This window comes from Amia ocellicauda, chromosome 5, assembly GCF_036373705.1.
Source record: "Amia ocellicauda isolate fAmiCal2 chromosome 5, fAmiCal2.hap1, whole genome shotgun sequence".
NCBI lineage: Eukaryota > Metazoa > Chordata > Actinopteri > Amiiformes > Amiidae > Amia > Amia ocellicauda.
Genome location: NC_089854.1, coordinates 36,960,231 through 36,974,397, shown reverse-complemented (window position 1 = coordinate 36,974,397; position 14,167 = coordinate 36,960,231). Strand labels below are relative to the sequence as shown.

The window sequence follows — 14,167 nt, the reverse complement described above, 5'->3', positions numbered from 1 at the left end:
TATGACCAAAAATAACTAACACAGATATGTAAATTATAAGGACTGGGAATATGCCCAAATAAAAACCATACATTAAAACGTGGCGGTCAAAATCCTACATCTGATCCTATAGTTAGGCTACATAGTTGTAGGTAATTAATATATTGGTCCATATTTCCAAACTGCCTATTTCATGCATTTGTTATACAGTGGGATATTTGTCCTCACTTTTCCTGATATGTATGAATGCGTTTACACCAAATAATGTCTCTAACAAGTAATTTGTTTGGATTTACCCATATACCAACAGCCCTGAACCAAATGTCACGTATAAGCTACTTTTTATACTATAAAGTATATTTTGAGCTGGTGGTGTTGGTACCTTATAGATATGAATGTTTCATGCTGTACTTTTTATTTCATTCTGACCTCACACTTATGGTCCCTTGACATTTTTTGTTTTTTTGTTTATCATTATTATTCTAAACTCTATCCATGCAATATACTTTATATACGTCTGTGTCTGTGTTCATAAAATCCTTATGTGCAAAGGCAATCATCTCATTCCAAGTTGGCAAACAGTTCAAATTGTTTTCCATTTATTTGCTGTTGTCTTTACTATCAGCGTGCCTTCATGTGTAACTAATGCATACATTGCGGGTTGACTTTATCTTTGCAGCCTAATCTCTCTATAGCTTTGTAAACAACGCTTTACTTTTATATTGACATGGCTCCTTGCTGAATTAATGTTTGCTTTGTAAGATGTTACAATTTAAATTCTGTTGCCTTCAACATAACAGTAATGTGATTATAATTAATGACACTGAACAAGGAGATGATTGCTACATCATAGAAATTAATGACCACATTGCTTTTTCTGATGCTGTTATTTTTTTCTTTTTTGTAAGCATAGGATTTAATTAAAATCCTCTGTGCAGCAGCCATCATTTAACCGTATTAAAAATTATTTTCTTCAAAACCTACCTAATTTTCATATTTCTTCTTGTAGCGAATGAAGCATAAACAGTAATGAATGTGTGTATATTATTTTAACAGTATGATGCTATAATTACCTTAATTGTGTCATGATTCCACACTTCCACTAGTTTCTTCCTGCATTGCCTTCATCTTCTTAAAGTGCACATCGCTTTGGTGTTTACTTTAACACAAATGGGACATACCATCAGATGTTATCTGAAGTTAATGGACCGATTAGGCTGTAATGTTGTGGTTTAACCTAAAGTTGGGATGTGTGGTAGTAAACCTGTCTCCACTAACATAGAAAGTGGTTGGTTTTCGTAATTCTTTATTTGAGCATAAAATTCACATAAAAAAAAAAAAAAAAATCCAGTTTTGCAGTTTTGGAAAACCATTTTGTGTTTTTCAAATACTAAGGTTCATACTTATTTGTTAAATAGATTATATGGCAGAAAAGTAAGTGTACACAAGATTTGTATTTTGATTTGAAAAACTATTTTTCCAAAAAGTTTAAACCTTTATTTGTATTATTAGCCGATTCCTCTATGGAATTCATACAGCAGTAAAGAAGTCAAACAAGCCTTGATTGAGCTTTGACATAAAACTAAAACATTTATTCTTTAATTTGAGAAAGTTCCATAGAAAAAAAATGTCTTACACTGACTAAGAAGACAGAATGTGAGCTAGACTGGTCAATTATTTACAGGCTTCAGATGCATATTGCATTAGTAATACTAAGGTTGATGCACTGCTTCTATTTATTCTAATGTAGATATGTATTCAACAGTTGTTGATTTGGTATTGACCTGTAGCATGCCATATAAAAAGTAATATATTTGAAAAGTGTATGGATCCATCAGGAATTAGTGTTGTATTCAAAATGGTTTGGATGTCAAGGCACAATGTGCTCGACGTTTAAGTCGTCCATCAAAGTCAAAGGGGTCATTAACTTGCATTTACAATCCAGATGACTTTTTCAAACCTGGGCACCCTTGTGAAAGCTGACAGCACTATTAATCCAGACTCGGCACTAAAGCCTTTGAAATGCAGTGCAGAGGGTCACACACGTCAGGTGCGCAGGCAAGGTGGTCTGGTTAAGGATCACAGTGCAGTCAGCGCTTTGGTCAGGATTAATACTGTGGCTCCTCGGTTACTGCTGCCCCAACAGCAGCGCGCTCTGATTGAAAGCGTGAGTCCTACGAGGGGTTGGAAAGCTCAGCAGATGAGGGCAACAGCAAGCGTCACTTGTGCAAAGATTATTTCACTGTTAAAGTACTGGACGTAAATTGTCATGTACGAGATGCTGTAGCACAAGCTCTATTAATTTAGTCAAAGGCATTGCAGTGTATTGTACTGGAACTAGTATGTTTTCACTCAAAGTGAACCTTTTAAAACCTTTTTAACATCTATCTGAATCTTTGTGAGGGAGAGATGTCTATTTCAGTGCTTTCACATCACGTTCTGTTGCTTGCTGCAAAATTGACCCATCATGTTAATTTGTGGCAGTGACCTTTAGAATTAAAATGATCTGTGATTATTCATGCGATGTTATGGTAACAAACAGCCCCTGCTTGGATGTATTCTTTGCAAGAAATGATTGTCTGTGATCAATGCAATCAATGGTAGTCTTTGAAAGAGCCGACCTACCCTGACACAGCTACCAAGGCAGCCAGTGCTACAAGGTATTGTACAAGAGGGGTTATTTGTGGTCACATATAATTAGTTTGTATCTGTGCTGAACTTATTTTATTTTTTCGATCTCTAAATTCGTGAAATAAAAAAATAGGAAATGCCATGCCCACACCTGCTTTAATCAGACCAGTACGTTTGAGATCCTTAGTCTGCCCCTTGTAATAGCTGCAATTTGTGTTTGATCTTGAATTCCTATTAAACACACAATAAGGTAATTAAATTAAGTGAATAGGAAAGGATGTGTAACAGACTTGCTCTCTTTAAGGGTGTGTGTGTTTTGCTACAAGGCATTCTGAATTCAGCCAATTCATCACAGGATATACTTATTAGTGTAATGGATAAATAGCTTAACAGCTCGCCTCACACAATGTTTTTATGCACTAATTTTGTAAAAACAGTGGGAGCTTCAATAAATGCAAATTTGATTTGTGAAATTGACTGTTTTTATCTTTCATCATAAAAGATACTAAAGATTCATCAACATCTCACAGTTGGAGTTTACAAGTGTTTATTGCTTTTTTTTGTCTGTTTTATTTGATCGCATTCATATACATCTCTTTGAAGCCTGGAAAATGACCCTTGCTTGCAAAAGTAATACACCTAATACTTTGTTTGTCTCCATAAAATGGCTTTCCCCGTTACCGTTTCAGACCTTTTCAATTATTTTTATGGACTAACTCTACTGTGTGTGTGTATGTGTGTGCATGATTTAATTTATGGTCCAATACAGCTACAAATCTATTTTTAACATGCCTCTAAAGCCTTCTCTGTTTTGTGCCATTGTTTCTGACACAAAACCAGTTTAGTCTAGTTTCAGCACTCGTAGAGTCAGCTGCCGTCTAAGAATATATACATCTTTGTTCAAATGAGAAGTTGACCTCAAATTTCTTGAAGTGTAAAATAAGAATTCAGAAACTAGGCTTCTTTAACTGCAGTTTGTTTGTTGTCTTTCAGTCTCATCATCGTACATTGATCCCTATCAAGTATACATTGAATATGGTTACAGATCTCGGTGGATGGGGAAACATGATTGCATTCCAATTGTATATTTAGAACTGCAACTCTCACAAAGCAAATGTTTTTTTTTTTTTGGAAGAAGAATAGGGGATGTTTTCTAGTGAAAGTGCCTCTCTGGACTTGCAGAAGGATGTCTGCTCCGTAACGGCCATAAACCCAATACACACACTTCCTGTTTCTCCCCAAATATATTCAGCTTCATAATGCTGCTGCCTGCTGGGATCCCCACCAAGCTGAGTGGAATTTATATCCATTCCAATCTGTGTATGTTAATTTTCTCTCTCTTCTGGCATAATCCCAAGGGCTGTCAGGGGATTTGGGGTCTTTCTGCTTCTTAATGAAATTGTTGGGAAAGATGGATACATGTAATAAGTCTGGTGATGATGATGATGGCGGTGGTAATGGTGATAATGATGAAGATAAAAGTTGATCCCTTTGGAGTTTGTCGGATAGTATTGTTTACAGCAGACCTAGACCTGCTTTCATTCAATACAAAGTTTCAGTGTAACGATTCGTTTTCAGCATCTTTATACTGCACATGATGTTGACATTATCCAGGATGCTGTAGTAATGAGAAACAGATGACCAGTTCTTCAAATCTGGTTCCCTAAGCTGTTGGATTGCAAGAGTTAGAAAAAGGTCAAACTATCAATATGCTGCTTAGGTTAAAATAACAGTGTTGAGGAGGCTTTTGTCTTTGTCTGCTACACAGGAATAATTAGTGCTTCTTAAGAGAATGTGCACTCGCATCTTGGTGAAGCGGAAGGGGGCATTATTGGGACGGATTTTGAAGTGCATTATTGTATTCTTATGAAGGGAAATAGTATTTGTCACCCTTGATATTTAGCACTGTTTTCTTTTTGAGTTTGAATGATCTTTATCCATTTGGATGAGAGCATAAATCCATGCTTGATTGTAAGGGGGGCAGTAATAAAAAGATGTGATATTAAGTTGAGGATCTCGGTATTCTGGCTCTGTGATTACATATCCTGTGCTATTTAGTTTTTCTCATGATTTACAAGAAACAAAAGCAATATGTGGGATTTTCTGAGGAATCCTTATGTTTATAGGTTTTATATACCTTTTTATTTCAATGATATCCTCTCGTTATTGATTGGAGGACTGCAGCACTGGGGAAAACATCATATGATGGAAGACATTTCAATATCTAACACTAAAGAAGTAGGTCTGAATGTGTCATCCCATTTTATTTTGCATTTATATCTGTATCTGTTGGTATCAATATATTTTAATGAATTATTCTCTATAGATACAGTGTCGAAATGAAAAGTCCCAATTTGTTAAGAATAGATTTTGTTGATACCCTAGATATTCTTAACCAGCACAGTTTCCATCACTGCTTCAAAGATTGATGCATTTCCAATGGTCTTGTTTAAAACAAATGATCTTATGATGCGCAATAGTGTGTGTCCGTATAAATGTACACAGAGATGGGATAATATTAGCTATCTTTAGAAAAGATTAAACAAAATTATCTACTGTGTGACAGATTCTTAAAGAATATCATGGACCAATTACTTTTAGTTAATTTAGTTTACAGAGTTTAATAACTTGGTTATCTCTCCTATAATCTCCAAAAGTTTTAAATAAGGCTGTTAAACAGACCCCCGTTATAAATATTGAAAGCAATCAAACTTTTAATTCTAATCGATTATTATTTATTGTTCAGCATTCTCATGTACATTTGAACCCAAGACAAATTAGGCTTGCAAACGGCAGTGGATTGACATGATTTCTTTTATTTATTTTTTAACCATTCTTTCCTAACCTTATTTTGGTCTTAGAAAGGTTATACATATGCTAATGGTGGTAAGCTCATTATTTGCAGTGAGGAGCTGCTTGTCAATGAAGCTTCATTAACACTATTATCTCGCTCTGACATTTATCTTATAATTTTCCAGAATCGTCCGTCATGTTGCCATGGGAACCTCCATCGCACTTGAAACAAGTGGAATAATAAATGCAGCTTCCAGGGATGACAACACTCTCCTCATTAGCATAACTACATTTATTTAAGCCATAGCTAGACTTCGAGATAATGAGCACTTTTATTTATTTTTTATAATTTATTTTTTATAGAAACTACACAAATGCATTCTTGATGACTTGCTTACTCCAATTTAACTTAGATTTCCTTTTGAATTGTCGAATTTTGTGATTCAGAAAAAAAATCAAACGGAAAATGGATGTTAAAACGGATTCTTCATTGACAACTTTTTTTCTCTACTTGAAATAATACAGCCCTTTTCTCTCGGGATAAGAAACCCCACTGCCATAAATCTCCGAGGATGTGTGATGTGATAGTCGCAGCATGAGTGAAGAATAATTCCTCTCTGTAGTTATCTACACCAATGGTTACTTTTCAACAACAGTTTTCTCTGCTGTACACCCTTCCTTCGACAGTGTCAGATACTAAATGGAGAGGATTGATCTCTGCTAGACACCACCCAGATAGGGACTGAAATCCACAGCTATGCTCCCTGTAGTTTTTACTAGGTTTTCTGATCACATGCCAATACGGAAAAAAAACAAGACTGGTACTTATTAACTTTCCCTTTGGATTGAAACTCTGCTCTCGGGAAGACGTGAATGCTTAGGGTTGACGGAAAGTGTTGTTGGGTGGTTTGAGTAGATTGGTATTGAACTGAAAGGAGTCAGGGTTTCATTCATGTTTGAATGTCACACATGTTCTCGGTGCTAAACGTTCGGGGTCCGTAATGTGAAAGCCGGGGCTCCACATCTCACTTTGTGTTTGTGTGAGCTGCTGTAGGGACATTGCGACATAATCTGGAATTAATTTGTGTTTGTGAAATGACTCGAGTAAGTCTTGAGTCCTGAGTAAGATGGTAAATGAAGTAAAGATGGAGGTGGTGGACCTTTGGAGTGTGATGTCATAGTACGAAGCTTTATTGTTCCACTGGCCAGATTCGGAGGGCTTTAATCGTAAGAAATTATTTAGAACTTAAGAGACCGAGGGGTATTTGGTAGCGATAGGACTCTGTTACGCTGGGAAATACACGTAATGTTCTGGAAGTGAGCTTACGTGTAATGGAAAAAGTGCTCTGAAAATGTCTCTCTAGAAGTGTGTCGAGGGGGGAGGTATGGACGTTATTTAAGAGACGGTAAAAACAACTGACAGCATTGTATGATTTTTTTTTTGTTTGTTTGTTTGACTGAAATGTAATGCTCAAAGCTGTCCTCAATCACATTTTTGATTCAGTGATGGATTCCTCTGATACATTTTAACTCTGTGTAATGCCTTTGGTGGGTCTGCAATAGGGCTAATGCGGAGATAAAGGGAATAAACTAAAACTAATTCTGTTGAGGTTTTTTTTAAGGTTATTTGTGGATTCTAGTCAGCAGTCTGCATAGAACTGAACCTTATCAGCTGGTTTCACAGACCTAGATTAGCACTAGTCCAGTACTGCGCTACCTAAAATAACATTGGGTAGTCCAAGACTAGTGCTAATATGGGTCTGTGAAAGCAGCCCTACGAGTTCTTTGTTGATAATGTTTTGTGTTTTTTGGATGTCTGGATTTGTTTTCTTCACAATCTGTCAACAATTATAATTGATATGTTATGGATATGTTGATATTTATGTAGTTGTTTGTCTGAAAATTGTTGAAAAAAAACTACCAGGAAAAACCATTTCGGCTTGTGGAACAACTTGGGCATATGGTACATGTAAAGGGTTATAGTGCTTTTTTTTTGTTTTTATCCATTGGGTCACAGAATGATTCATATGTTTTTAACATGAACAACTACATTTATTTTAAAAAATTATACCAAACTGTAAATAGTGGAGGCCAGACAATTTTACAATTGAGTGTTTAGGTTAAACAAGAAATACTGTGTATTTTTATTTTATAATGATTTTGTTGATGGAGCCATTCGCAGAAAACTACAGCATTTGAACAAGACTGGGGAATTGTGTAGAGCAGTGCAATTGTGTAGAGTTCGGCAAGTGTTCAAGTTAATGTTCAGGATCAGTACTACATTAGCTGTAGTTCCACGTTACAGGGATTTGTGTTTTGTAATAGCCTTAATCAAATTACGTGTAAACTGAACTGCTTACTCCCTCTCAGATGTGTATAATCTACTGGGCAGCACAGACGGAACAACATGACACAATGACCGGACCGCTGTGTTGGTTTATAAAAGGCTGCTCATCATGTTGCGAACCTCTTTTTAAGGGAAAAGTCTTCAAGCTCAGATTGTTATCAAAATGGCACCATTGCATAATTCTTCACTTAAATTATTCAAGCATTAAAGTAGATTTGAAAGCTAATGCTGAGTGCCTTGTGTAAGGAGATTGGCCCGCAGTGTTGACAAGAAAACAAATGCTGTGCGTGCTGAGAATGATGAACAGTGGGGCTGGTGTTTTAATTCAGCTGTCAGCCTGTCACACCGCAAAACAGTGTAGGTGTAACCAAATAAATACCTCCAATTAAACCCAATGAATTTCTGTTATTGTGCTGCAAAGCAGGGTGTTTTATTGCAAATGTGATTAATTAGGATTATGGAGCTTTACTGATTACTGTTATTAAGCAGTCACCTGTCGACTTTCCCGAAAGAGCAAGGGACCGAGCAGTCGCTTGCCTCGCACAGCTGTCATTTGCACAGTTACACTGAGTTTAGACAATTTTACTCCTAGTGATGCATTAACATTCCCTTTGTTTCTACCCAATGAGGTGAACACTTCTCAGGGATGCAGGAAGTTCAAGTGCATTATCGTCACACTCCCAGCTGTGTAGTGTAATCATGAAATGGAACCAAATTTGCTACCAAACTATTTGTCTGTTTTACCTTTGGTGAAGTGAGTAGATAGGAATGATGCAGGCTGGGAAACACAAATGAAACCATATCAGGGCTCGCAAAATTTCAAAATCTCTGGTAGCCCTTCGGGCAGGCCCTCTTCAGATTTTGGTAGCCCGAAATGAATTTTACTAGCCCAAATAAAAAAAGTTTTATTTTTTTAATGTAGAAAATTGGTTAGGAGTCCAAACATCAATCAAAAACTTTTTCAAAACACAAATATCAACAATCAGATTTAAAATAATCAAATTAGAATCATCAATACAAATGTGCATCTGGTTCTAACTGAACTGAAATTTCTATTAATCTATCATGTAAGTGTCTGCTTGGTGCTGAGTGATTTACCTTTTGAAAACATGAGGTAAAGGGAATGAATGTGATTTATTTGTATTTCTACTGGACCATTTATCTAGCACCAACACACCTATTTTGGTGAAACCTTGTACTTTCCCGCTGTGGTACCATGGGGTCTCTGTGACCCCACCCCAATGTCAATGTAACTTTTTTCATGGTACCAGTGCAGGGTTAAATTAAGTGGCAGTGTATGGGTCCAATCACAGTGGTTCATGGAGACTTTTGCCTTAAAGAAGTGGAGCAACCAACATTTTCGGTGCCGCCTGGCGGAACATAAGAACATAAGAAAGTTTACAAATGAGAGGAGGCCATTCGACCCATCATGCTCTTTTGGTGTCCATTAATATCTAAGTGATCCAAGGATCCTATCCAGTCTATTTATAAATGTTTCCAAACTTTCAGCTTCTACCACATCGCTGGGGAGTTTGTTCCAGATTGTGAAAACTCTCTGTGTAAAGAAGTGTCTCCTGTTTTCTGTCTTGAATGCCTTGAAGCCCAATTTCCATTTGTGTCCCGGGTTCGTGTGTCCCTGCTGATCTGGAAAAGCTCCTCTGGTTTGATGTGGTCGATGCCTTTCATGATTTTGTAGACTTGGATCAAGTCCCCACGTAGTCTCCTCTGTTCCAGGGTGAAAAGGTTCAGTTCCTCAGTCTCTCAGTAGGACATTCCCTTCAGACCTGGAATAAGTCTGGCTGCTCTCCTCTGAACTGCCTCTAGAGCAGAGATATCTTTCTTGAAGTGTGGAGCCCAGAACTGTCCACAGTATCCAGATGAGGTCTAACTAGTGCATTGTACAGTCTGAACATCACTGCCCTTGTTTTAAATTCTACACTTTTGACAATATACCCTAGCATTGTGTTTGCCTTTTTTATTGCTTCCCCACATTGTTTGGATGGAGAAAGTGAGGAGTCCACATAGACTCCTAGGTCTTTCTCATGCGTTACTTCATCTAGATCTGTACCTCCCATAGTGTAATTATAGTGGACATTTTTGTTACCTGCGTGTATGACCTTGCACTTGTCCACATTGAATTTCATCTGCCAGGTGTCGGCCCACAACTGAATATTATCCAAGTCCCTTTGAATAGCCTGTGCTGCCAAGATTGTATTTGCTGAGCCACCTATTTTAGTATCATCTGCAAATTTGACAATTTGCTAACTATCCCAGAGTCCAGATCATTAATATAGATTAGAAAAAGCAAAGGCCCTAGTACTGATCCCTGTGGAACTCCACTAACAACCTCACTCCAGTTAGAAGCGACTCCTCTAATCGACACCCTCTGTTTCCTATACAATACAAATGTCTCCTGCAGCGCAACGCCAGACACATGAGCATCAGCACGGCGTGTTTAAGTTACCAGTAGAAGGGGCATAAAAACAAGGGAGAACAAGATAATGTTAGCCCTGAGGTCTTAACTAGAAGTATTTTTGCATACATTGGGGATATTGATGTTTGGTCATGTACGATTGATTTAATAGTGAGTTATAATCGTAAAAGACAGTGATATTTACGCTGCACTCGGTTTTGGTCTCCCGTTGAGTTCGAACGTTCCGCGCTCAGAGTCGCGACATAAACCCGAGCGCGCAGCTCTGCCGTTTTATCCATTAAGCACAAATAAAAGCCTGACAACGCTAAATGTGTTCATTTTCTGATGGAATAATTCACATATTAAAGTGTGGCAATAAATTCAATATAATAATAATAATAATAATACCAGAGTATTTTGAGGCAAGTAAGTGGTGCTCTAATTATGTTATGCTCTTTATATAGCAGAATATATGGTAGTGTGTGTGTTGCACATTCTGACACGCAAAGTGACGCTTTCACGTGAAAGTGGGGCTTCGTTTTTTATTCATGTATTTCTCTTAAAACAAGGGCTACAGCACGGAGATTCAGGACAAATTGCACCGCGTGTTCCTGGGCCCCCAATATGCGGCCCGCGAGCCGACCCGGTCTGCCCCCCCTTCCTCCGCTGTTACGGGAGAAAACCCCGTCCCATCCCCTCCCCCACCCCGCTTGTACCGGAGAAAACCCCGTCCCATCCCCTCCCCCACCCCGCTGTTACGGGAGAAAACCCCGTCCCATCCCCTCCCCCACCCCGCTTGTACCGGAGAAAACCCCACCCCCGCACCGCACTTGCTCTTCACTCTGGCCGCCGACTTTTAGCAAAGACGGAAATCGTCCCGAGGCCGGACTTCATTGCGCGCCGCTGTGCAGTCGATACACGGCTTGAAGCTCAACTTCACTGCGGACAAATCTGATGATCAAAAACTTCCGCGATCGTATTGTTCCTTAAAATAACAAGTCAAGAGAGTGAATAACGTGAATCAAGGGAGGGATTTGATTACACTATTTCAGATAGCCCATCGGGCAGGCCGGTGATGCATTTTGGTAGCCCGACTGGAAAACACTATAGCCCCGGGACGTCAGGCTAGCGATTTTGCGAGCCCTGCATATGAATGTGGCAAAATCAGTGTATTGCTTCAAATCACCACTGATTTTTAGAAAGGAATCATTTTAATATCTTGGAGTGCCAGAGAATGTTCTGATTGGAACATACATTCTGGCTTCCCTCCATTGGTCATGTTTTAATGCATGGAGTTCAGATCTGTAAAATACAATCGAAATACAGTCAACCATAAAGCAGATTCAGTACAGCTATTTGAGGTTTCATCAACTCAATGATAATGAACTGGAGCCAGTATAATCTCAATAAAGATATGAAGTATTGACAAACTGTTTTTCTTGTAATTTAGGAGGGGTGACTCGTGTCAATGTGTTAAACAGATTTTATTTTCATTGCACTTTCAAGTTAACACACAATTGCTTTCAAAACAAATTCCCCCATACTTCCTACTTGAGATAACAAAGATCTAATTTAACGATGATCAATCACTAGTTTTAGATGAATGCTATATGTCAAGTGGACAATGAAATTGCTCATGCCGAAATAACAGCAGTTAGGGGTTTTCTAGTGATTTTAAAGAGTACAACTCAAAAGTATTATCTTGGCGGTGGTGAAGAAAAGCTCTACAAAGCTGACTGAATGATGGAAGCAGTAGTTAAGCTATTAGATAGAAAATTGGTGTAAATTGAGAGAGGATGCTCCGGCAGAAGCCATGAGCAGCAGAACCACTCAACAACTTAATCTTTGCCCTGGGTAGCTGTTCTCAATAAAGAATGACACCTTGTCAGCAATTGAGCTCACGTGATAGGGCTATGGAGGTCTCGCAGTCGACACCGCTCACTGGAAAAGTCTCTAAGGGACGGACTTGACCACACATCTCAGCCTTTCTCATAAATCTTCGGTCTGCTTATTGGTCGGGATACAAGCTTCTGTTTAATTAAGACTTGTTCGTCGGACACACTGCACATTGTGTAAGTGCGCTGCAGAGAATTAGCCTTCTCGGGTCAGCTTTTAAGTGGAGAACAGGGTCTGTTTGTTCCCTTTCATTGAAACGAGGCTGCAGCACAATAGAACTTGCTTTTCTGTTGCCCACTCAGGGAAAAGTGGCATTTCATTTGAAAGGTTTAGTAGGCTGGTTCAGATTGTATTGGTTTGGTATGCTTTAGCATTATTTCTCTCATTGAATCGTGCCACATGATTTGAGTTTTCCGAATGTCGGAGCTTTTACTATTGTCTCCAGCCTGCATGTGTGGCTAGCACTTTTGCATTAAGGAGAGGTGGCCATCCTGTTATCCTCAGCTTGTCTGACGCATTTCATGTGTTGTGAAATCCAGTATTGTTCAATTGTGAATTTTACTTAAAAAAACACATATTTGATTTATATATGAGCTTGTAGGTAGAAAGAGCAAGCATAACTGCCAACAGAGAATAGTCATAATTTAAGTTACAGTTAAGTCTGTGTCCATATGTCTGTGCACATCCCTTTCTTTCCAAAATGTGGTATTGATATAATGACACCTTTTTCACAGTTTGTAAGCGCTGACACAAAATAGGCCACACATTTGGAATTGCACAGATCTATAAAAGTTGACATCCTAATAATTTTACAGGCTCTTAGGTTTTTACTAAGGTTCTCGAAGTACAAGCAGTAGTATTTTTTTACTTTAAAACTAATTTTTAAAATGATAATAGAAGTGCACAAGGCATTGATTAAAGCAGGTGCAGCTTTCAGCGACGCTCCCGTTCTAAGCTGCGCTTTCAGCACACACCGGGCGCTAATCTTCAGCTTGCAGCAGTTCAGCTGAAGTGCTCTCCATTCTTGGGGATCTTGTCATAATTTGATGCACACATGGAGACTCCGTACGATTTGCGGTTCCATTGCTGGGTCCCAGGATTAGTCATCTGACAGCTCTCCCGACGTTTCTTATTCCTTTCATGTGACTTCATTACAAAAAAATTAAATTTGCCTTATTGGAGCTCACAGCTGCTGCTATCTCTTTACCGTCATGTTTACAAAACCATTCTCAGGAGGGCTTTTTGCTTCGAAGGTTGCATTAAAATACTATTTTGCTGTTTTGTGTGTGGTAACAGCACTGTGCAGTTTCATTCATGCACGTCTGTGCTTTGCTGTTTGCATTCCTCCTGGCAGCAGCACTGGCTGGGGAAGAGAAAGTCCACAGACATGTTTTCCTCCATGTGACAGAGGTGCCGTTTGTCTTCTCTCTTACAGTAACGGCACGGCCAGCAAGATGAATGGAGCCCTAGAGCACTCGGATCAGCCCGACCCTGATGCCATTAAGATGTTTGTCGGGCAGATCCCTCGGTCTTGGTCAGAAAAAGAGTTGAAGGAGCTGTTTGAACCCTACGGTGCAGTCTACCAGATTAACATCCTCCGAGACAGGAGTCAGAACCCCCCGCAGAGCAAAGGTAAAGGCATGTACTGAATCTTTCTTTTCATATTGTGTGTCCTGTCACTGTTTTACGCTACACTGCATTTTATACAGGGGTTTCTATACAGAGATGTAGGAAAAGCACAGGGTTAATGCAGCCCAAGTACCGAGGGTTTTATTTTGGTACACACACTTTTGTCTTTTAACTGTTTTGTGTTTAGTGGCAACTATTATAAAGAAATATATTAACTGAAGAAATTAAAGTAGGAGGAGAGTAGATAAAGTATGTTTTTATTCTGCTTCAATTGGTGTATCCAGCTGAGACAAATTAAGAACAGATTTGTTTCTGTGTGGCAAAAAAATACGCCATTTATTAGGAGAATGCATTCAGGATGACCCTGCTTTGGCCCCAGCCATTCATGTGACAGGGAAAAGCCTCTGGATCCAAGAACTTGTTTTCCCAAACCTAGCCAGATGTATAAAATAATCGCTCCCTTTGTGGTTAGGTCTTGG

At 38.7% G+C, this 14,167-nt stretch overlaps 1 protein-coding gene across 27 annotated transcripts in view; it reads left to right on the top strand.

The window, feature by feature from the left end:
• celf2 (cugbp, Elav-like family member 2) overlaps positions 1-14,167 on the top strand; it is a 120,768-nt gene that overhangs the window by 37,180 nt on the left and 69,421 nt on the right. For 14 of the 27 annotated variants that reach the window (XM_066705073.1, XM_066705076.1, XM_066705072.1 and 11 more), the window contains exon 2: positions 13,495-13,697. In XM_066705073.1, the coding sequence (XP_066561170.1) occupies positions 13,495-13,697 (203 nt within the window). The remainder of the gene's footprint in view (positions 1-13,494; positions 13,698-14,167) is intronic. The other 13 variants (XM_066705056.1, XM_066705078.1, XM_066705081.1 and 10 more) reach the window with 1 other exon arrangement.